Raw genomic sequence first — 23,143 nt, 5'->3', positions numbered from 1 at the left:
CTCCAACCCTCACTACCTTCTATGTGAGAGCCGTGCTGAAAGGATGAAAGGCTGACTTTGTGCCATTCCTGAACAGCCTGAGGAAGCCATGGGGACGGTATTCCCGTCTTGGTTGTCCACCCTCAAGGTGACCCTGAGGGGTGGACTGTTTCTCTCCTCAACATACTCTTGACTTACCATGGCCAATAATAAAGACGTTTCCCCCCAATTCCGTTGTTGTCGTTAGGGGCTTGTCGTTAGGGGCTTAGGAGGCGGGGACGGACCCAATGCTGGGGATCTCCCCTGCCTTGGGACTCGGCCCTCGACTCAACTAATTTTGTATGTTTTTTTTTCCCTCCTGCTTTTTCGTTTCCGTCCCCTCCCCAACCCCTTCTACTATCCACTTTCTAAGGTGTGAGAGCCGTGCTGAAAGAATGAAAGGATGAAAGGCTGACTTTATGCCAGTCCTGAACGGCCTGAGGGAGCCATGGGCACGGTATTCCCCTTACCCTTCAAGGGTGCCCTGAGGGGTGGACTGTTTCTCTCTCCAACATACTCCAGGCTTACCATGGCTAATAATGAAGATGATATACCCTTATTAGGGTACATCAAATAGCCCAACCAATCAAAACTCCCGATTCCCCGACCCCAGTCTCTCCTTTGACGACGGCTCCGAACGCTGCAACTACTACCCCCCTCCTCAATGCCTACTAGTACGTTCTCCACCCAAGTCTGCGCTCAATCTCCAGGAGACATTCCTACTCTCCCAACATGCTCAATTTTATCACTTCTACCCCCACAACCTTCTTCATCAAGCACCCCATCCTCACTTATTACTACTTTACAGCCTTATTGTCCACCTCTCCATAATACTACCTCCCTTAACACTACCCCCCCCTTCCACACGTCCCCGTCCTTCTTCTACCCCCATCTCTACAAATATTTTAAATACTCTATTTAACCCAGCCAAATGGGACCGATTTTTCGTCATCCCTCTCACAGCTCCCTACTCTGACAACACTCTTCTCTTCCAGCATGGCTCGTCGCAGTTACATCTGAAAACCAAGCTAAAGCATTATCAACTGTAACTGATCTCTCCGGTAACCCCATACCTGCAGAACCTCATCGAACTCTCAATACTTGCATCGGAACCGTCTCTGTCTCCCCAGCAAACTGCCCTGTCTCTAAAAATAAATGGTCAGATTGTGGAGACGACTTACTCGCCTGCCTCACGGACAGTGCTATTGCTACTCCATTCCTCCTAGAGATCATCGTATCAACCCCACCAACACTGCCAAAATTACTTTCCGTAGACATGACCCTCCCTGTCCGACCATATCAACCTCGTCCCCGTCAGTGTCTTAATTGTTGCTAAACGCTGCAGTTCCACAGTCCGATGCCCTCCATGTGCCCAACTTGGTCCTAACCGATCAAACTTCTCTGCGCAGTCACGCACATGTGCCAACTGTGGCGGCCCCCATAATGCATTTTATAGGGGCTGCCCCACCTACAAGTTTGAGTCTGAGGTAGCAACTCTCATATACAGACTTGGTTTCACTCTACGTGAAGCCAGACAGGAAGCACGTCGACGAGTTTTTTTTTTCTCTTACTCCCTACTCCAGTAATGTCGCTCGCTCTGCTCCTCCCCCTTCCTCCTAAGACGTTCCTACACCCTCCCCTATACCTATCCCTCCTATATCTTACTTCCCCACTTCTACCTCTTACCTCCCCTAGTCAAATTCTTTTGCCATTCTAAATCCAGATACTCCAACCTCTACTGCAACCTCAACACCCTTCCCTTCTCCCTAACTAAACTAAACGTTCCACCCCTTCTCCTACCACATATGCCGGGCCATAAGTGAAAGGCCCGGGCGAAGCCAGAACTTCGCAAATCTCAAGCAAGCCTACCACATACTCACCTCCACCTACCTTTGCCTCTACTCCTCAGACACCAGTCTCCTCTTCCCTTCCTCATACGAAAACCCTTGTCTCACAAAACTCCCCAACAAACTCCATTACAGAATCTCTTGAAGATATTCAAAATTATCTGCTCGAAACCCCTCACCCACCCTCAAATTCCACAACTCCTGCTCCCTCCACACTCAAAGTGACTGCCGATATCCACCCTCCTACTCATATTCCCCCTACGCCCCTACCTCCTACTCCCTCCTAACACAGTCCACCCCCTTAGCTCCAGCTCCACCTGCATTAATCCTCCCTCCATCCCCTCTATCCCTTCCACTCCCTCCTGGATACACACGTGAATCCTTGTCAGAACTATGCCCTTCCTCCTAGTTCCTTCCCCTTAAAATCCCCCCCAATCCCTTGCCCGTTGTTGTCGTGGGGGGGCTTAGGAGGCGGAGACTGGGACCCAATGATGGGGAACTCCCCAACCTTGGGACTCAGCCCTCGACTCAACTAATTTTGCATGGTCTTTATTTTCCTTCCCACTTTTCGTTTCTGTCCCTTCACCAAACCCTTCTGCTATCCACCTCCTAAGGTGTGAGAGCCGTGCTGAAAGGATGAAAGGCTGACTTTGTGCCAGTCCTGAACGGCCTGAGGGAGCCATGGGCACGGTATTCCCCTGATTTAGTTATCTAGCCCTTACCCCTCAAGGGGACCCTGAGGGGTGGACTGTTTTTATCCCCAACATAATCCAGGCCTACCATGGCCAGTAATGAAAACTTTTCCCCACTATTAGGGGCAATGAGGCTTGCCCCTTTATCAAATAGCCCCAACGATGTAAACCCACCTGATTCCCTGACCCCAGGCTCTCCTTTGACCACGGCTCCGAACACTGCAATAACTACCCCCTCATCAATACCTACTAGTACAGTAGCCAACAACCAATCCTTAAGGAACATTTCCACTCTCCCAGCAAGCTCAACTTCAACACCTCTACCCCCACAACCTCCAACATCAACCACCCCATCCTCCCTTATTAATACCTTACAGCCTTATTGCCCACCTCCCCATAACACTACCTCCCTTAACACTACTCCATCTTCGTCACGCCCCCGCCCTTCGACTACCCCTATCTCTACAACAATTTTGAATACCCTCTTCAGCATAGCCAAATGGGACCGATTTTTCTTGATCCCTCCCACAGCTCCCTACTCTGACAACACCCTTCTCTTCCAACAATGTCTCCAAAAACAAGTAGGTAAAGTCTCTTTCCGTAGCCGACCCGACCGCTCCCGTCTTGTCACAGTAACATCCGAAAACCAAGCTATAGCATTAACAAAACTAACAGACATATATGGTAACCCCATCCTTGCAGAACCCCATCCAACTCTCAATACTTGCACCGGAACTGTTTCAATCTCCCCAGCAAATTGCCCAATCTATGACAAAGATTGGTCAGATTGTGGAGAAGATCTACTTGCCTGTCTCACAGACTATGATGCAACATCAGTACAATGCTACTCCATTCCCCCCAGAGGTCATCGAAAGAAACCCACTAACATAGCCAAAATTACCTTCCGTAGGCATGACCTTCCCTTTAACGTCTACATAGGAGGAGAATCCCTCCCTGTTCGTCCATACCAACCCCCTCCACGTCAGTGCCAAAATTGTTGGCGTCTAGGACACCCAGCCAAACATTGCCGTTCCACAGCCAGATGCCCACTATGTGCCCAACCTGGCCATACCCGATCTAACTGCCCTGCACAATCACGCACATGTGCCAACTGTGGCGGCCCCCATAATGTATTTTATAGGGGTTGTCCCACCTATAAATTTGAGTCTGAGGTAGCAACTCTCAGATTCAAACTTGGACTCACACTACGTGAAGCCAGACAAGAAGCACGTCGACGTGGTCTCTCCCTTACTCCTTACTCCAGTAATACTGCTCATTCTACCAATTCTCCTAAACCCACCCCCCTACATCTAACCCCCCCTCTTCTACCTCCTACCTTCCCCAGTCAAACTCTTTTGCCATCCTAAATCCAGACACTCCAATCTCTACTACAGATACTTCAATCACCTCTACAATCCCAACACCTTCCCCTCTCCCTCCTCGCACTACCCGTAACAGACAGAACAAACGTTCCACCCCCTCTTCCCCTACCACACAATCACCTCCACCTTCCTTTACTCCTTTGCTTGAGACACCAGTCCTCTCTTCCCCCCCTCACAAGAAATCCTTTATCCCCCAAAACTCCCAAACCAACTCAGAAGAAGAAACCATTGAAAATATTCAAGATTACCTAATGAAAACTGACACTCAACCTCCAAATCTTACAACTCCTGCTCCTTCCACACTCCAAGTAACTGCTGATATCCATCCTCCTCCTAACGATATCCCCCCTACACCCTATCCTCCTACCCCCTCCCAACACAGCCCATCCCCCCCGACCCCAACCCCGCCCACATTAACCCTCCCACCATCCCCTCTATCCCTTCCACTCCCTCCTTACGCACGTGAATCCCTTATGTAACTCATTAACTCTCATAAAGTCAATACACACCACCAGACACTCCAATCCCACACATCCTACTGCCGTGCCCACGTTTTGAAACAACTCATACCTCTGCTTTCCCCCCACCTATCCCCCCTTCACCGACCTCCCAACCTATCAGACATCCTTACAGAATCCCACACTTTTTGCTTCAACAACCTATTCTCTTTCCTCAAACGCATACATATTCTTCATCTAATCTAACTCCTTACCATACCAGACCCTAACCCTTTCACTCACCAATTCCTTTGCCCAGCTTAGACAACTAATCACTAACTCAATCACCCTTCCCTAACATTAACTATAGTGCTACATGACCTTAGATGTCTAGCACATTTATCTTGCTTTTAACCATTAACCATCATCTCTGATCGTCACCAAGTCGCTAATGAACTAGGTTACTATTTCAGCCAGGTCAGTAGTGCTTCTCACCTTTCTCCACACTTCTCTTCCATTAAGACCATTAAGGAATGCACCCCCCTCATCTGCACCCTATCCTCTGCTGAGTCCTATAATGCTTCTCTTTTTTTCCCTCTGAACTCAATGCTCTCTTACAGTCGTGCCGCAACACTCATGAAGGCCTTGGCAGTATTCACTACCGTATGCTCCGACACCTTCCATCTGCGTCTCTATCCTTCCATGTGGAAGGATAGACGTCAGGAAATTTTGTTTGTGTGGACGTCAGGAAATTTTCTTTCTTATGGCGAGAAGCTTATATGATTCATGTGGTATCTTGAATCTCACAATCTTCTCTCTCCTTCCCAGTTTGGTTTCTGCCGTGCCCGAAGTACAGCTGACCCCCTTGTTCATTTCGAGAGATATTACATCTGTATTTGCACGCCATGAATCCGTATTAGCCATATTCTTTGACCTAGGAAAAGCATAAGATACCACATGGCGGTACCATATTCTCCAACAATTGTCCTTCTTAGGCATATGCAGAAACATGGGTGTCTTTATAAAATCTTTCCTCTCCAAATACACTTTCTAGGTCAAAATTGCCCTTCCAAATCATCATCCTTTCTTCAGTGTGAAGGTAATATGCTCAGAACCCCTTTATTCCTTATCGTAAATGACTGTCTCAGTTTTACCACCAGGAGCCCGATCATCACTAGATGTTGATGATTTAACAATCTCCGCCTCTGGCACATGCATGCCAAATCTCTGCCAATTCTTCGGGCTGCAATATCATCAGTATCTTCCTGGACCAATAACCATGGCTTTCGCTTTCCTACCTCCAAATCTTTCTCCATCCTTTTCTCTCGCGCACGTGCACGTGTAGGTCCCCAATCTCTACTCTTCTTATATAGGGCTCCACTCCAATAACGTTCCTCTGGCAAAATCCTTGGCGTTATTTTTGACTCCAAATTATTCTGGCGAGACCATATCTTTTACATTAAAGAAAAAGCTCGCCGTCATCCCCGAATCTTACAAACTCTTCCCTATATATCCAGGGGTTCAGATCGTAAAACTCTATCTTCATGTTATCTTGATCCACTCCATTCTCGACTATGGATGCCATACTCCCCTGTCTCAACCTCCCTCCTTGCTTATCTTGATAACAGTCCACCACTGCGGTCTTCGCTTAGCCCTAGGCGCCTTCCGCTCCTCTCCAATTGAGAGCCTGTACACTGAGTCAGACATGCCATCTCTCTCGACGTCGTACCCTTCTCTCTCTCCGATGCTATGCTCGATTCCACCATACTAACTATCCCATGATCCCTGCTGGATACCCTCCTCTCCCATTCCCCCTTTCCCCATCTCCGACCTCTTCCGTTTTCTGTCCATTCCGTTCCTCCATGGCTTATACCTTACCCCTGTATTTGCTCCTCTGTTTTGCCTGACCCACCAAAATCAGATATCCCCCCTTCCGTCTGTCTCACCCATTTCCTTGACCATGTCTCCATTCATTCCTCCAGTATTCATGTTTACACTGATGGCTCCAAATCCACCTCCGGTGCTGGTTTCGCAGTAACCTTCCCAACTCACACTTTCAAATACCCTTTCCCTCCTGAATCCAGTATCCTTACTACAGAACTGTACGCACTACTTTTTGCCTTAAAACACACATACTCACTTTCTTCTTCCACTTTTACTGTTTTTACTGACTCCCTAACTCATTAACCCTCTTAAAGTCTATGCATTTGACCAATCCCCTTATATGTAACATTCAGAACTGGTTGTTCTACCTGTCCATACGCCACAAATCTATCAGATTTTGCTGGGTGCCCAGCCATGTCGGAACCCCCGGCAATGAACAGGCAGATACTCTACACATTCAGCCGTTATGTCCACACCACACCAATCACGTTTCTCATGTATTCCAGCCACGAAGTATTACCCTCACTTTAAGACCTTCTTCTATACCCGATGACAACCTTTCTAGTCAAGTCTTCGCACTAATAAGTTACTTACTATAAAACTATCAGTCTCCTCTTATGCCCCTCCATTTCATCGGGACAGACGTTGGGAGACGACTCTCGCCCGCTTACGTATTGGCCACACCCGTGTAACACACTCCTTTCTGATATCGCACTCTGATCCGCCCCTATGTTCCTTATGTAATGTTCATCTTTCAGTTCCACACTTTCTGTTGTTTTGTTCACGCTTCGCTGCAGCCTGTACCTCTGCTTCCCCCACCTATCTTCCCTTCACCGACCTACCAACCTGCCAGACATCCTTACGGAATCCCACACTTTCTGCTTTGACAACCTGTTCTCCTTCCTCAGATACATATCCTTCACTTGATCCAATCCCCCATACCTAATCCTGCCTTAACCCATTGACTCATCAACTCCTTTACCCATCTTTAACCTTTCCAATGTTACTTTAGATAGTTGATGTATAGAAACTAACTACTAACTCAACCGCCGTTCTCTACCCTTTACTATACCTTCCTTTAGTGCTACATGACTTTAGATCTCTAGTACATTTATTTTGGCCTCGCCTCAACTAACTTAGTATGGTCTTTTCTTTTCCTTCTATTCATCCCCTTCTATCCACTTCCTAAGGTGTGAGAGCTGCGCTGAACGGATGAAAAGTTGGCTGTGTCAGTCATGAACGGCCTCCGGGAACCATGGACACAGCATTCCTTTAATCGCCTAGCTCTTACCCCTCATGGGGACCCTAGGGGTAGATAATTTCTTCTCACCATTTATTTCAGGCTCGTCATAGCCAATGGTAAACATTTTTTACCCTTATTAGGGGCATTATGGCTTATCCCTTCATCAACTAGCCCATCTAAATTTGATTTCATTGCTTTCCAGACCCCTGCCTCTCCTTTGACCACGGCTCCGACCACTGATACTAATACCCCTTCCTCGATGTTTCCTGTCGACTCTACCTATTCCGAAGCATCCGTCCAGGTCATTACTCAAACTTCTTCCTTCCGCCCTCGTCCTTCTACTGCTTCCATCTCTGCGAACCTTTTGAGTGCCCTGTTTGGTCCAGGCAAGTGGAATCGATTCTTTGCGATTCCCCCCTACAGCCCCGTACTCTGGCAATACCCTTCTTTTCCAACAATGTCTTCAAAAACAAGTAGACGAAGTTTTCTTTTGCAGTCATTTCGATTGTTCACGCCTCTGCTCAGTCACGCAGATGTACCAATTGTGGTGGCTCTCATAATATATTTTCTAGGAATTGCCCTTCCTACAGCCTCGTACTCTGACAAGTTCCTTTTTTTTTCAACAATGTCTTCAAAAACAGGTAGACGAAGTTTCCTTTTGTAGTCGTTTCGATTGTTCACGCCTCTGCTCAGCCACGCACATGTACCAATTGTGGTGGCTCTCATAATGTATTTTCTAGAAGCTGCCCTGCCTACAAGCTCGAATCTGAGGTAGCGTTCTTAAATTCGAACTAGGCCTCATTCTACATGAGGCCAGACAAGAAGCACGCCAATGAGGTTTTTCTCTTTCTACCTATTCCAAAACTGCTCCCTTCCCATCTCAAGAAGTCTTTTCCATCTTTTCCCTCAACCCCGAACCATCCTGTCTCTACTCCCTCTCTCCCCCAGTCTAAATCCAGATACTCCAATCTCCACCATTTCCCTACCCCCCCCCCCCTTCTCACTCTACCCGTCTCACTAAACAATCTAAACATTCCACCCCATCTTCTACCACACCTCTCCCTCTGTTCTTCGGACATCTATTCCCTCTTCTCCACAAAAGAAAATCTTTGTTTCTCGGACCTCCCCACCCACCTCCCCTCCAGTAACGCTTGAAGACATCGAAACCTTCCTAAACATGACCCAAGAGAATGCTCCACTCCTTCATCCACCCTCTATTCCAATTTACTCCGATATCCATCCTCGCCTCATTAAGTTCCCCCTACCTCTCTTCCTCCCACTCTCCCCAAAAAACACTCTATCCTCTCCACCATATACATCACCATTCCCACCTGAATGATCACGTGACTCCCTTATGTCACAACAATGTCCTTCTCCGGATGGCTCTCTTCCTGACATTTTTCCCGATACTTCACCACCCTCCCCCGTTCCCTTATTTCATTCTCTGGATTCTTCTCCTACATCTATAACTATTATTCCTACCCGTACCAACTTAGTTTTCATAATTTCTCTTTCGCAATTTTCCTCATACAGTGTTACTCTCCCTTCCTCTGACACATATTCTCCATTTGATCTGATCGCCCTATAACCGCATCCCCTTTCACAAATCCCCACCATATTCCATTTGCTTCCCCTCTATACCCTTTTCACTACCATTCTATCCTACAGCATTCTACAACCTTTGACATCTAACAGTTTATCCTAATCTCATTTCCATCCTTTCTAGCACATTTGTTTCTCCTAGCCATTAACCATTATCCTAATCGTTAACTCATTTTTACCCTTTTTGCTACAATACTTTGTCATAATACTGATGACCTCTGACGTCTGGCAAATTTGTTTGTTTTGACCACTGAACATTCTGGAAATCCATAAATATGGCTTCGTCCCAAGCCCCATCTTGTCTCTATATTTTGAATACGCCACCTTAGATGTTGATGCGGCATATTATTATAATAATTTTTTTTTTATCAAGGAATAGGGTAAATGGGCAAGATCGGGTAATTTGATTTCTTGGTTCTTCTGAAGCCATGTGTGTAAATAAAAAAAGAAAAAGCCATTGTGGGAAGTGCATACATACCTTCCTAGTGCCAATGGTTAAACAGGGTCACTGGTTTGCCCCTTATTGATGACTTCGTTTTTCCCCCAATCCCCCGTTATACCTTGTTTGAGACTGGAGCTCAATGTAGGGGATCACCCCTACACTGAGAGCCATACTGAAAGGATGAACGGTTAATCACCCAGTGACCGTTTCTTCTCCCCATTATTTCACCATGGTCAATAATAAAGATTTTTTATCCTTATTGGGGCATTAAGGCTTGACTCTTCAACTAGCCAATCTAAATTTGATTCCATTGGTTTCCCAATCCCTGCCTCTCCTTTGACCATGGCTCTGACCACTGATACTAATACCCCATCCTCGATGTTTGCCGTCAACTCTATCCATTCCTAATCATCCACCCAGGTCATTACTCAACCTTCAGAATACACCCTTTCAACATCCTTCACTTCATCTCCTACTGCATTCATCTTCATACCATCATACCACCCCATCTTCCCCCTGCCCTCATCCTTCTACTGCTTCCACCTCTGCAAACATTTTGAGCACCCTTTTTGGCCCAGCCAAGTGGGATCAATTCTTTTCCAACAATGCCTCCGAGTCTCAAGCAAACCTATTCCTGCCCAACTTCACTCCTCCCTTAATAATTGTACCATTTCTCCAACTGATTGCCCTGTCTACAACATGGACTGGTCAGACTGTGAAAACGACTTGCTCAAATGCCACATTGACTATGACTATACAGTGGAAGTCCTGTGCTACACTATTCCTCCCAGAGGCTAACACAAGTCCTTTACTTATATAGCCAAGATTAGTTTCTGTAGACATGAACTCCCCATGAAGTTTATACTGGTGGAGTGTCCTGTCCTGTCTGACCAGATCGACCTCTTCCCTGTCAATGTCAGAAATGGTGTTTTGGCCACCTATTCAGACATTGTCACTCCACGCCATGCCCTCTATGTGCCCAACCTGGTCATAACCGTTCAAAATGCTCAGCTCAGTCATGCATTTGTGCTAAATGTGGTGGCTCCTATAATGTATTTACATGACCTTTGATGTCTAGCACACTTATTTGCTTTTTAACCCTTTCCCGACAGGTAGTATTAATAGTGGCCCGGGCCCCACTGCCGGTGGCTCATATCGTGACCCTTGCATGCGCGACCGCTCATGCCCAATACCAGCATCCCTTGTCTTTTCTCCGTAATATTAAGAGCCTATGTTGTATTTTCATTATTATTATTTTCTAAGGTCTCTATTTGCCATATTTCCTAATAAATCAAGACTGTGGGATATTTTTGTTGTTATATAGACTCCATAGTTGATCATTATTTGCTCTATAGTCTGAATAAAATAAGCAGTGTGTGGTATCATGGAGTTGAAACTGTAGGTTTGTAAGTTATTTTAAAGATAAACTTTAGTTTCAACAGGTTTATATTAACACTTCCATATAGATATACTTTTATGTTCAGTGTTTTTATAAATACGTGATTTTTTTTTCTCAAAAAATACATATCGGTATTTTCACAAGAATCAAGAAGCCTTTATGAAATGCATAGTATAGGAAAAATGAGAAAAAGTGTTAAAAACTACTTACTCACATTTTCAGTGGCAAAAAAATATTATTTTGCCATAATTGTAACAAAACTCATGGCATGTACGTACATGCCACCGGCAGATAGTCCAGGCATGCCATGGCATGTACGTAGATGCCACCCGTCGGGAAAGGGTTAACCATTATGACGGACTGAGTGAGATCAGAGGGGCTGAGAATGAGGGGTGATTCCAAGTTCATAAATTTTCTTAAAAGACTGTTGAACACATTTCCTTTCAAGAGGCAAGCTGTTAATCTACTGAGAGCTTTGTAATAGCTTCATGTATTTCCAATTCATCATTCATCTAATTTGCTTGACATTACTTGCAAGTTTTCCGCTAGTTCCTTCAAATTTGCAAGAAAGTAACCAAATTTTAAAGAAATTTTCCATTTTTACTTTGATGTTCCCTTATCAATAAATAACAAAGATATCTGCAATTAAGTATTACTGATTACTAAACATACATACAACATATATTTATGTATTTGTGGAATGCAAAGTTAACATAACTATGAGCTTACAGCTATGGAATGTTTCATGTACTTTAATTTAGAGGTAGTAAAATATTGAAGTTTTAAGTACAACACCAAGTCCAAACCAGTTCAGCGTCCTTCTGAAGACAAGAAGACACTAGAACAAGCTTGTATTTGTATTTGGAACACTTTGATACAGTTACAAATTTAATATAACAATACTCTGAAATAGTCAAAATGATAAAGACAAGATATTTACAAGTCAGTGATAGATATGTCAGAGGCTTGCAAAGTCTGATTTTGAAGAATTTTACAAAGTTAATTGAAAGACTTTTATTTTACATTCATTTTATTTATACAAAAGTTACCATTACAAACCAATGGTACACCATGGACTATAGACAAAAAAATCTCGGTAATTCTACAGAACTTGCAGTAACAACCTGCACACCTCAGGATCAAAACAGCTAAAACTGAGGAACTGCAGAATAAAGGAGGTGCATAATTTATTTTTACAGTTATAATACACATCACAGATTGAACAGCCTGACAAGTGTCATTGCCTGGCATCAGACCATTTGTTCCAGGACAGCAGTGATGTCCTACAAGACACTAAAGGTCAACACCACTCAAGCTCACTCATAAACTGTTGAAGTATTTGGTCATTATCATTTTTCACAAATGAAACTTGAAGGCTTTATGGAATGTTATGACAGTATCTCCTGTGACTGTAACCAATGCATAGGAGAGGTTATGTCACTCACCACTAACCTGCTGTCCTTGCTCAGAATGGAACAATTCTTCTGTAACCTTCTCAATCCTCATATAAGTAATTTCACATCAATGTTTCCTGAATGCCCATAAAGCAAGGTCTTTTGCTATCAAACTTTACACATTCCATCACTCCTTTGGGTATCAGTGATGGCTGTTCAGGTGGTTGTGGCACAACACAATTAAGCAGAAGGGAAGAGGAATTGAGAAGGGGTATTTGGTTGGGTGCAGTAAAGCTTCAATGCCTCACAGCAAATATATACCAACCAATTAATAACATCCCTATTTCTTATGGTGTTCCATCTTTAATCCATTTACATCTTCTGCTATACATATGAAATACTTGGTAATGGACATAAATCAACTTAAAATTTCATATTTACTATAAACAATCTTACATCAGCTATACATATGAAATACCTTGTAATGGACATAAATCAACTTAAAATTTCACTTTCAACTTAAAATTTTATTTTTACTATAAACAATCTATTAATCAGTTCAATATTTACCAAACCTGAGCCTTGAGTGACATCCTAAAACTTGGGGGAAGACGGTCATGTAACACGACCTGAGTTATTGTATCGGTGGCTGTGGTCAGGGTGAGGACCTGTCTGACCTCTAAGTGGGGGCATAGGTCCAGGAGTCAAGCCAGAGACAGGAATATTGAAGAGTGCCATCAGCTGCACCAAAGCCTCACGAACACCTTCTGATAAAAGCCCCATTTCTCCATCTCCTCCAAACAATCCTGTAATAATAAAAGCTGCTCTTTAGTCAAGTCCTCTTAAGTTGAGCTAAAACATGAATAGGAGCTTATCCACTGTTCGATTCTTTGCTTGCCAAAAAGATCAAACATACAATAACCCCTATAACAAGCAGATACTCACCAGCAGGAGTGATAATAGGCTCATTTGGTTCTAAAGACACATCTTTTATTTCAAGTGAGTTACTATCTCCTCGTAGTCTTCTCTCTCTCGTTGTGGCAGCTAATAGGACTGCTGCATTTAGACGTTCAAGGAGGCGACGAATGCCCAAATCCAGCTATAAGAAGAAGTCAAGTTAAAGGCAACTCATTGCAACATTGAATTTATTAATAGTTTATCATCTTCAATAACTTCTGATAATTCCTACTAACAACAGCTTGTAACAGGATATCAAATTCTAGTAATATATATGCCAAATAAACCTAGAGCAAAATTTCTATGACTTTTTGCAAGTGAAAAAAAGGTACATGCACCATCCACTTTACTATTATAGAGCCATCTATGTAAATGAAATTGACATTGCAAGTCCTCAGTCACCAATGAGCCTTGCTAACCATACCCATTTTATGTGATACTATCATCATCATCACCAAATATCATAATTATTATAACATTACCAACAATACTACTAGATATGAAAATTAAAAACTTTCCTTTACAAAATGTGATAAACAGGTGAGATCAGTAATTGTGGAGGTATATATGTGTAAACAAAATCAAAGTGGACATAGTATGTATACATGCCCTTCCAGTCTCATTAGGGTAATATATCATCCCAAATCTGAAGAAATTCTCATATTTACCTACTATGTATGTAAAAATTATGAGAATGTAAAATTTAAGTTCCTGCTTGAAAATGGAAGTATATATAGAATACCAGTCTTATCAGAATAATTTTTTATCTTCAAGCTTCAAGCTATTTCAACAAAAAATATTTAATATGAAAATAATAAGGTAATTTGTGAAAAAAATAACTGTACAAACAACTTACTTGGTCACTCATTAGTGCTGCTAACTGACCAAATACAACAGTTTGTCTTGTATTTATTAGATGAGCTATGTGGTAGAGTGGTCGGTAAAGAGGATGACCCTCATCATGCGTCACTGGAGGAGTATTATAACGGTGACCTGCTTGTGGTGGAGTCAGACTATCTCCTGCCCCTGTTCCAGGTGGTGTATGTGAACCCTGGCTCTGGTAATGTAATGATGGGGGTCCAGGGGAATTACTACGAGAGGTAGGCAAGCTATTATTTAAGTAGCCCTCTCCGCTATTGGAGTCATATCTTCTGCCATCAAGGTTACAATCTTCAGGGCCCCCTCTATACATTGGGCGCTGATCCTTATGAACCCCAGAATAACCAGGTGGACCAACTCCAATGCCCATTCCTTTTCCAGGAAGGCCTGGTGGTCCAACACCTAATGCAGCTTCTTGCTGTTCCTTCAACTGACGTCTTCTTCTCTTGCTCCATAATTCATGGCAATCTTGGTACTTGGGTAATGGTGGTGGTTCCATGCTGTGAAATAATTTACAAGAATAATTCATAACCAAGAAAATCTGTTCTTATGTTAGGCAAAGGTTAAACATTAGCCTTCTGACTCCCTGGACCAGACTAAATTAGTGATTATCTCCCTGCAGGTAAGGCTTATGCCTACTACCTGGGGAACTAGGGGGAGCCAGAACTAAAGTATTCTTTGCCCATATTCTGCTTTTTGTGTGGGCTGTGATAATCTATAGTCTAGCATTTTGGAAATTTGCTGATTATTATATAGATAAAATTTAAAATATTTTGAAGCCTGCCTAGGGTGTACCAAGCCTTGGAGAGTGTAATCATAATGAAACCAAAATAGGAAGCTGGGCAGCCAGATGTAGCTCAGGAACCAGGTATAGTGTTCATGAAAAATCTAGGACTGCTCTTCGCAACCTCATCTATGATTTGTGGTGTTGCCACAACTTACAGTTAATGCTGCTAATTAGAACATATTTATGTTGTTACAGGCCCATCTTGATAATATATTGTGGTAACACCATAAGGTAAATATTGCAATAAATCTTACTTACATTATAATGGTAATACTACACATTTAATTTATCTTAATGTGATGTGAGGCATCCCTAAGTTTAGTGTCAATGCACAGTTGTAAAAGCAGGCAGTGTGATTTATAGTTTTTAATAAAATATAACAATAAAACTACTGGAGACTGATCAATGAACATTTGACTATAAATCAAAGAGGTCTCTAAGCTTTTCTTATTTCCAATTTGCAATTATCTTCAACACAGGGAAAACTGCTTAACCCAATGCCGACAGGTAACAGAAATCTCTGAGCATCATAAATTTGGGTGATTTCAGGCAACAGCCAAACACTGGGTGCGGGAGTCCACCACATGAAGCAGAACTTCTTGCTCCACGCACTCTGGCCCGTCACCGCATGTACAGCCGTACCCCATAGAGCAGGCAGTATGTTGTGACGCCTGCACACGTGATCCGTCAGTAATGGGTTAAGGACAAATTAAAGACAGTCCTTATGGACATGAACAGAAACCATCTGTTAACATATAGGGAATGGCTAAATTAACCTTTGACATTAAATCAAAAGGGGCTTCCAAATTTTCTCTCTCACATCCTATGCAAAATTATCTTCATATTTGTATTAATAAGCACTGTAGTTTTAAAGACAGGCCTGTCTTAAAACTTTGGCTGTCATAGACAGAAACTGCTTATCAAAGATATTTTCATGGAGAGACAAACAAATTTACCAAGTTGAGGACAGTTAACCACACATTAACCCATTCCCGAAAGGTGGCATGTACGCACATGGCATGGCATGGCGGGACAATGTGCCGGGGGCATGTATGTACATGGCATGGTACATGTATGAGTTATTTTTTGTTACAATCATGGCAAAATATTATTTTTCTGCCACTGGAAGTGTGATTAAGTCGTTTTTAACACTTTTTCAATTTTACTATGAAAAAAAAAAAAAAAAAAAAAAAAAAAAAAAAAAAAAAAAAAAAAAACATTTCAACTCCAAGAAGCCACACACTGCTTATTTTATTCTGACTATAGACTGAATATTGATCAACTATGGAGTCTATATAACAAAAATACCCTTCAGTCTCGATTTATCAGGAAGTATGGCAGGTAGAGACTAGAAAATAATGAAAACTGAAAATACAACATATTTTCGTAGTATTACGAAGAAATGGCATGGGATGCTGATATTTGGCACAAGTGGTCGCGCATGCTAGGGCGACGATATAAGCCCCCGGCAGCGAGGCCCGGGCCACTATGAATACTACCCGTCGGGAAAGGGTTAATATTGCACAAGCAGACTTTGGAGGCCCATTCTCATTTATTGTTAACCAATAATTGATTCATTTCTTACATATTCACAGCTATTTCCTGACAACAATGACAACAAATGTATGGAAGCCCAAATGAGAGAGAGAGAGAGAGAGAGAGAGAGAGAGAGAGAGAGAGAGAGAGAGAGAGAGAGAGAGAGAGAGAGAGAGAGAGAAGTGCAATATCATCTTCATAATTATAAGATTTATTGCAGTAGGTAGCAGAACATATTGGATCATTTATCTTCATAAATCATTTATATTCATAAAATTTCTTATAAATTAATGTTTGTTCTAATGAGCAGCATCAACTTATGGCAACAGTGAAAATCAGACAAAATCATGAGCAGCATCAACTTGTGGCAACAGTGAAAATTAGACAAAATCACAAAGAGTCTAATAACTAATTATTTCATTAAGAAGCAACTCGGATCCCTCACTCCATTCACATCAGCAGATGCCTATTACATGGACTACGATGTGCTTTAAAGTTGCTTATTTTGCATATCTAATTTTCAATCTCACTTTTCCATGTAAACTATATGTTCATAAATTACCAAAATCAAATATAAAAGATACTTACAGCTCAGGATCGACACTTTTAAGCCAACCTCCATTCAAGGCATTCTCAGCACTGATCCTCTTGGAAGGGTCTAGCTTCAGCATTTGGTCTAAAAGATCCAAGGCTGGTGTGGGCATCTTGTCTCTAAAGTCGTCCACTATTCTTCTACGGTAGGTTTTTTTAGGCTTCATTGTGCCCCATCCAGGAAGTTTAACAATATCAGGCCAATCGGCTGGTGATGGTGTTCCACAAACTCGTGATATTACATCTAGTTGCATAGCTTCTGTGCTAGCCTGGGTATATATAAAAAAAAAGAGGTTACAAAATTTCTTATAAATGTCAAGCACAACTCAGTGCCTTATTTTAATTTCATGAATAAAGGGAAAAAAATTTGCCATAATATAATATGATCATACGAAGTCTATCTTTCAAAATAAAAATGTAGTTAAAACAGTAAGACTAATCTCAAAGCCAACCTGAAAGAGTGGTCTCTTTTGGAATAATTCTCCTAGGATACATCCACAGGACCACACATCAATTGCTGGGCCATAACGTTCTTCTCCAAGGAGCAACTCAGGAGGGCGGTACCACAAAGTGATAACCTTGTTTGTGTATGGACGTTCTTTGTTTGAACTAAATAATCTTGCAAGACCAAAATCACCCAGTTTGATTTGACCTCTGGAAAAAAAAAGTAAATATGATATATAAATATTCCAAATTACAACAAATATATATACTAGGGAAGCAAATCTACTTTGTTTATGTGATGAATGCTAAAACCAAAATGTGCACTTACTTGTTGTTCATAAGAATATTGCTACATTTAATGTCCCTGTGAAGAAAATTCTTCTTGTGGCAATAGCTAAGACCATTCAGAAGCTGCTTCATAATTGAGGCATTGTGCTGTTCTGTGAATTCTACCATGCCAGATTCCAACAGTCCCATCAAGTCATGGTCCATGTACTCAAAAACTAAGTAAAATGAACCCTTGTCCTGTAAAAATAAATCAAATTAGTAAATCACAATAACAAAAAATCATAAATCTGCCTTACAACTTCACACAGGCACTCTAAACTTTTTGAGTTGAACAGTTCCCAAATAATAACAAGAATACATAAATTACTGTTTATGACACAAACAGAAAATGCACAAAAAGAACAACTTACATGTCGGAAGTCAACAGCATCCTGCTTGTCTGTTACAATTTCCTTTAAGTTTACAATATTCTTGTGATTCAGCTGCTTCAAGATCTTGATTTCTCGTACAGCAGTAATAGGGAAACCTTCTTTCTCGTTCTCTAATCTTACCTTTTTCAAGGCAACCATTTCATCATCTGGTGAAAAAAAAAAACATTTGATTCCAATAAGGACACTAATATAGCTCTACTAGTGATAACTTATAAAAAGTTTATTTGTCTGAGTATTGATAATACTTTTGAGGAAAATCGGATATACTTACTCTTCTTATCCTTTGCCCTTGCCTTGTACACTTGCCCATAGGTTCCCTCTCCAATCTGGGCTATTATATCAAAGACTTCAACACATCTTTCACTCCAGTCTTCAAGACAGGTACGGTCTTGTCGTTTTGCATTCAGGATTTTTGGCCTGACCAAATTAGGACGAGGTTTAGGCGGGCCACTTCTTGCAAGTGGTGGTGTACTCATTGCATCATCATCTGGTGACAATTCTTCAGTTCCTTCTATCACTGAAAAAGTATTAAAATAACAGGATACGGCAACTTTTTGCTATACAAGTGTCATTCTTTGTTCAAATTTCAGCTTTATTAAACTGCAATGAATCTTAAAAAGGAAGCAGGATATTTCCTTGATGAGTATGCACATATCTGAACTAAACAAGGTATGTTAGGCTGGTATTTAATGCAATAATAATAGGTAAAATCTTTGAGAATGGGAGCTCTGCATCTAAGTGGTTGTCTGGCTAGTGGAAGAGTGCGCAAAAATTCATGTCAGTAAAAATAATATATAATTATAATGTAATGAGCCTCATCTAGTGTCTGCGATTATTCCCATGAAAATGACTACACATCACCTGTTGCTAATGATTTATATCAAATGTCCTTTTTTGAAACTGCACATATATGAAATATATGTAAGAATCTCCATTGATCACAATCATACGAGAGTAGGTTTAAGACTATCAAATGGACAAATAATGTTCTTCTGACTTACTTGGAGGCATTGGGAGGTCCTTAGTAATACTGAGTCTTGCAGGCTTGGACTCTGGTGGTGTGCTTGGAGAAGTTGGAGAATCAATGTCTTCAAGGTTGATTCCTGGTGGCATTGGCAGCTTAGTCAAGCTTGTTGGCACAGACACTTTCTTAAAGTCTATTTTAATTACAGAATTACTGGCACTTTCTTGTTCTGAATGGGATGATGGATTAGATATTTCTTCCTGGTCCACTGCTGCATTTGTGTCATTTTTAGCAGCACCATTAGGAATACTTGCTGCTGATGCTGTGGGTCCAGGGGTATCTGGTCCAGAAGCAGAACCACCACCTTCTGGTTCAACGTTTTCTTTTCCTTTCTCTGGTTTTTCGCCTTCTTTTGTCATTAACTGCTTAATGCGTTCTCTATTTTTCCTACTCTTGACTAATTCAGCAAAAAGGCTTGTGGAACTCATGTTGTTCTCATGTGCTAGGCGATCAGCTGCAGCACGGGGTGGTGTGCGACGTGGTGGTGTGTGTCGTGTACCACCACGTCCTGGGGATGATCGTCTATGGCTCCTGTCACCACGTCTGCGTCCAGGACTCCGACTTCCACTTCTTGAACGCCTTCGCCTAGTTAATTGTCATCAGCAATGGTTAAGTTGGGGGGGGGGGGGAGAATGAAAGAAAGAAAAAAAAAAAAAAAAAAAAAAACTTATTTCTAGTTGTTAATTTCATGTTGATTCATATTAATTAATAGCTAATAATGTGACATGCATGTGAAATATTAACCCATTGCCTCCAAGAGAATCTGGGGTGTACTTCACCACTCCTTCTGGGAGTATGTGCACCCAGCTTGGCTTGACTCCCGGGCTTTTCCAAACTAAGGTATTTTGCACTTGTCACACCATACTAACAAGGCAAAGCAATATGATTCCTTTGCTGGTTTGTTATCCAAAAATTGACTTTAACGTTTTTGCATATTCAGAGATGCAAATTTGTTTCAGTTCTGTAGTAACTTGATTATGTAAATTTGTCCATTTCCATAAAGTAGGTGTGCTACACAGTCTAAAAGATGGCATATGGTTTTACCCTGGGATAAAAACTGGATTTTCTTTCATTTTCACATATCTTATTCTTACAAAATAAGAGACTGTATGCAATTATATACAAATCTGCAACTAATATGCCTTCAGTACTTTCCTTTTGCCTGTCACATTTCAAAAGTAACACTGGTATATGAAAATCTGACATGATCATGTAATCTATAGTGAAGGTTACTTATAGGTTCAGAGCAACAGCAAGAGAACATAATTTTTTTGTGCATGACATCTTCCAGGGACAGGAGGCAAATTATTTGTGTTAAATATCACCTCTTACATAATAAAAAGTCAATAAGAGCATTACATGTCTCATTCTCCCTCAGGCAATGCCCCTGGGTATGTATATACCTAATAAAGAATGGCATAAAATGTAATGCATGCATCACAGTAACATAATGTGAATGACTCGTCCTGCATAGCCACAAGCAATTCAGCCATGACAGGAATTACATGTCATCTGGGGCCACAACCGAGTCAGCCATGACAGGAATTACATGTCATCTGGAGCTACAACCAACCATGACATGAACTACATGTCATCCAGATGCAATGGGTTAATGAACCTTTTAAAAATGCTGATTGGAATGACAAAAAATGATTTTTTTTCTTTTCTTTAAAATGTTAAGTAAACTATTAGAAATAAAACCAAAAGAACTATCATGAGAATATCAATATGAGAAGTCAAGAGTATTATGAAGAAGATAATAGTAACAGTATTAGTAGTAGTAGTAGTAGTAGTAGTAGTAGTATAGTAGTAGTTCTGGAAGTTGTAGTGGTAGTAGTAGTTAAAAAAGTAATCATAACAAATTAAAATGGCATAAAATAAAAAAAATATTATTAGCATCAGCAGAAAAGAAACAAATACAGATAGAAATGACTAACAGAATTTTTAAAATGATGAAAAACTATTCAGATGTTACCATTACACAACACAACTGCTATGTTGCTTACCAAGAAAAACTACAATGTAACCTTGTGAAAAAGTACATTATATTTTTCTATGGATTAATAATACAGTTGTATATTAAAATTTATATTTTACAAGCATTGCTATTTTCTATCTATTCAAAGAGGTGTATACAAATTATTTTCTTTTGCCTATTAATACAATAATTTACTCAACTGATAAATTTTAAAAGAAAGGAAGAAATGTTACATCTTTCAAGAATGCACAAATACAGAGCCACTTGTGCACCTGGTGAAGAAGTTGTTAATCTAGCACAGTTATAGTACCCAAAACCACATTAGTAGAAGGTAGGTTTTAGTGCATATGCCTATACACTCAACATTAGCATGCACTTCACATACATTTGCCAAAGTAGAAAGAAATAATTTTGACAAAACAATATTAGCAAAGAGCAGATAGAATAATGTTAGTTGGTTAAGAAGATTTAAAGCAAGCAAAGGATTCTAACTCAAAAGTAAAAGTAAAAGTAAAAGTAAAAGTAAAAAAAAAGAAGAAAAAAAAAGGAAGGAAGGACACTACTAACAGAATTTCACAAATTATACAGAACACACACTAACAAACTCAAACACAGACAAACACCCAGACCAACAATCAGACAGGCACAACACACACACACACACAACACTCCCAGTTAAAGCTTCAAATAAACCACATTTACCTTGGTGATTGGCCACGGCTTCTGCTGCGACTTCTACTTGGGCTGCGACTCCTGCTTCTGCTTCTCCTTCCATGAGAATGATACTCCCTGTCTTTGTCCTTTTTCTTTTTCTTCTTTTCCTCTTTGCGAGAGCTTGATGCAACTCCATAATATCTGCTGCTGGTGTGAGGTGGAGTCTCTACATACTGAACTGGACTGCAAGACCTGGAACGCTTCCTGCCGTAAGGTGGAGGTGGTGTATGGCCTCGATGGGGAGCTGCCCTTCTTGGAGAGTTTCTGGGTGGTGGAGTCATATTGCCTCGCCTTTGACTTGGAAGAGGGGGTGTTGATGGTCTGCGGGGACTTACATGATGACTTCGGCCAGAGCGGTCATAACTCTTGCTTGCAGATGGAGGCTGAGGTGGTGGAGGCGGTGTAGCATGACGAGCACTACGGTGGCGAGGCGGGCTGGGCGTATGTGGTGATCTGTGTGGAGACCTATGAGTAGGAGTGCGCTCTCTGGATCTATGATGAGCAATATGTGGAGGTGTTCTCCGAAGCTCATTGCTACGGGTATGATTTGTTTCTGGAACAGGTTGTGGTGGAGTATGTATAACTTCATCATCATGAGAACTAACTGGACTGGGTTCCTCACCACGATTCCTTGGCCTAGATGGTGCACCTGCTGATCTAGGGTCATGACTAGGAGCAACTCTAGGAACACATTTAACTACAATTGGTTCTGACATGTCATCTTCGGAACTAACACTACCATCACCTACACCTTCCTCTTCAAATTCTGGACTTCCACTACGAGATTTATGTTTACTTTTCTTTTTCTTTTTCTTGTGCAAAACTGGACTATGAGATCTCTCAGATCTTTTACGTTTCTTTTCATGTTTTCTCTTCTTTTCTTTTTTGTGTTCCTTCTTACGAATACGTGAATGGTCTCTTTCTGACTCAGATGGTGTGCGTGCATGATGATAAGGATCCCTAGAACGATAGTACTCCCCACGAGTATCTAAAGTACGACGGTCAGGGGACATGACCACTGGATATGGTACCAGAGGTCTGGAGCTTAGGGGCGTGTGATGTGAAGATGTAGGAGATGCTCCCACTTCTCCGTCACTATGTAGTGGCTCACGAGGGGGTCTTGGAGGTGTTGATCTGGGAGCGTAGGATGGACTTCGGCTTAAGCTGGTACCGT

The 23,143-nt window shown here is 41.6% G+C and overlaps 1 protein-coding gene across 1 annotated transcript in view; it reads right to left on the bottom strand.

Annotated features, from left to right (window-relative positions):
* Positions 1 to 11,958: 11,958 nt before the first annotated feature.
* The window catches only part of LOC119574302 (cyclin-dependent kinase 12-like), a 27,986-nt gene continuing 16,801 nt past the window's right edge, over positions 11,959 to 23,143 (bottom strand). Inside the window, exons 2-11 of the mRNA XM_037921501.1 lie at positions 21,958 to 23,143; positions 19,255 to 19,862; positions 18,525 to 18,770; positions 18,233 to 18,399; positions 17,863 to 18,059; positions 17,543 to 17,744; positions 17,088 to 17,359; positions 14,154 to 14,676; positions 13,286 to 13,439; positions 11,959 to 13,146 (exon numbers count right to left, since the gene is read on the bottom strand). The exon at positions 21,958 to 23,143 is cut by the window's right edge and continues 521 nt beyond it. Coding sequence (XP_037777429.1) covers positions 12,956 to 13,146; positions 13,286 to 13,439; positions 14,154 to 14,676; positions 17,088 to 17,359; positions 17,543 to 17,744; positions 17,863 to 18,059; positions 18,233 to 18,399; positions 18,525 to 18,770; positions 19,255 to 19,862; positions 21,958 to 23,143 — 3,746 coding nt within the window. The 3' untranslated portion in view covers positions 11,959 to 12,955. The remainder of the gene's footprint in view (positions 13,147 to 13,285; positions 13,440 to 14,153; positions 14,677 to 17,087; positions 17,360 to 17,542; positions 17,745 to 17,862; positions 18,060 to 18,232; positions 18,400 to 18,524; positions 18,771 to 19,254; positions 19,863 to 21,957) is intronic.

Source organism: Penaeus monodon, chromosome 6 (assembly GCF_015228065.2).
Source record: "Penaeus monodon isolate SGIC_2016 chromosome 6, NSTDA_Pmon_1, whole genome shotgun sequence".
Lineage (NCBI taxonomy): Eukaryota > Metazoa > Arthropoda > Malacostraca > Decapoda > Penaeidae > Penaeus > Penaeus monodon.
Note: the sequence above shows the minus strand (reverse complement) of the source record. Positions and strands in the feature narration are given on the sequence as shown.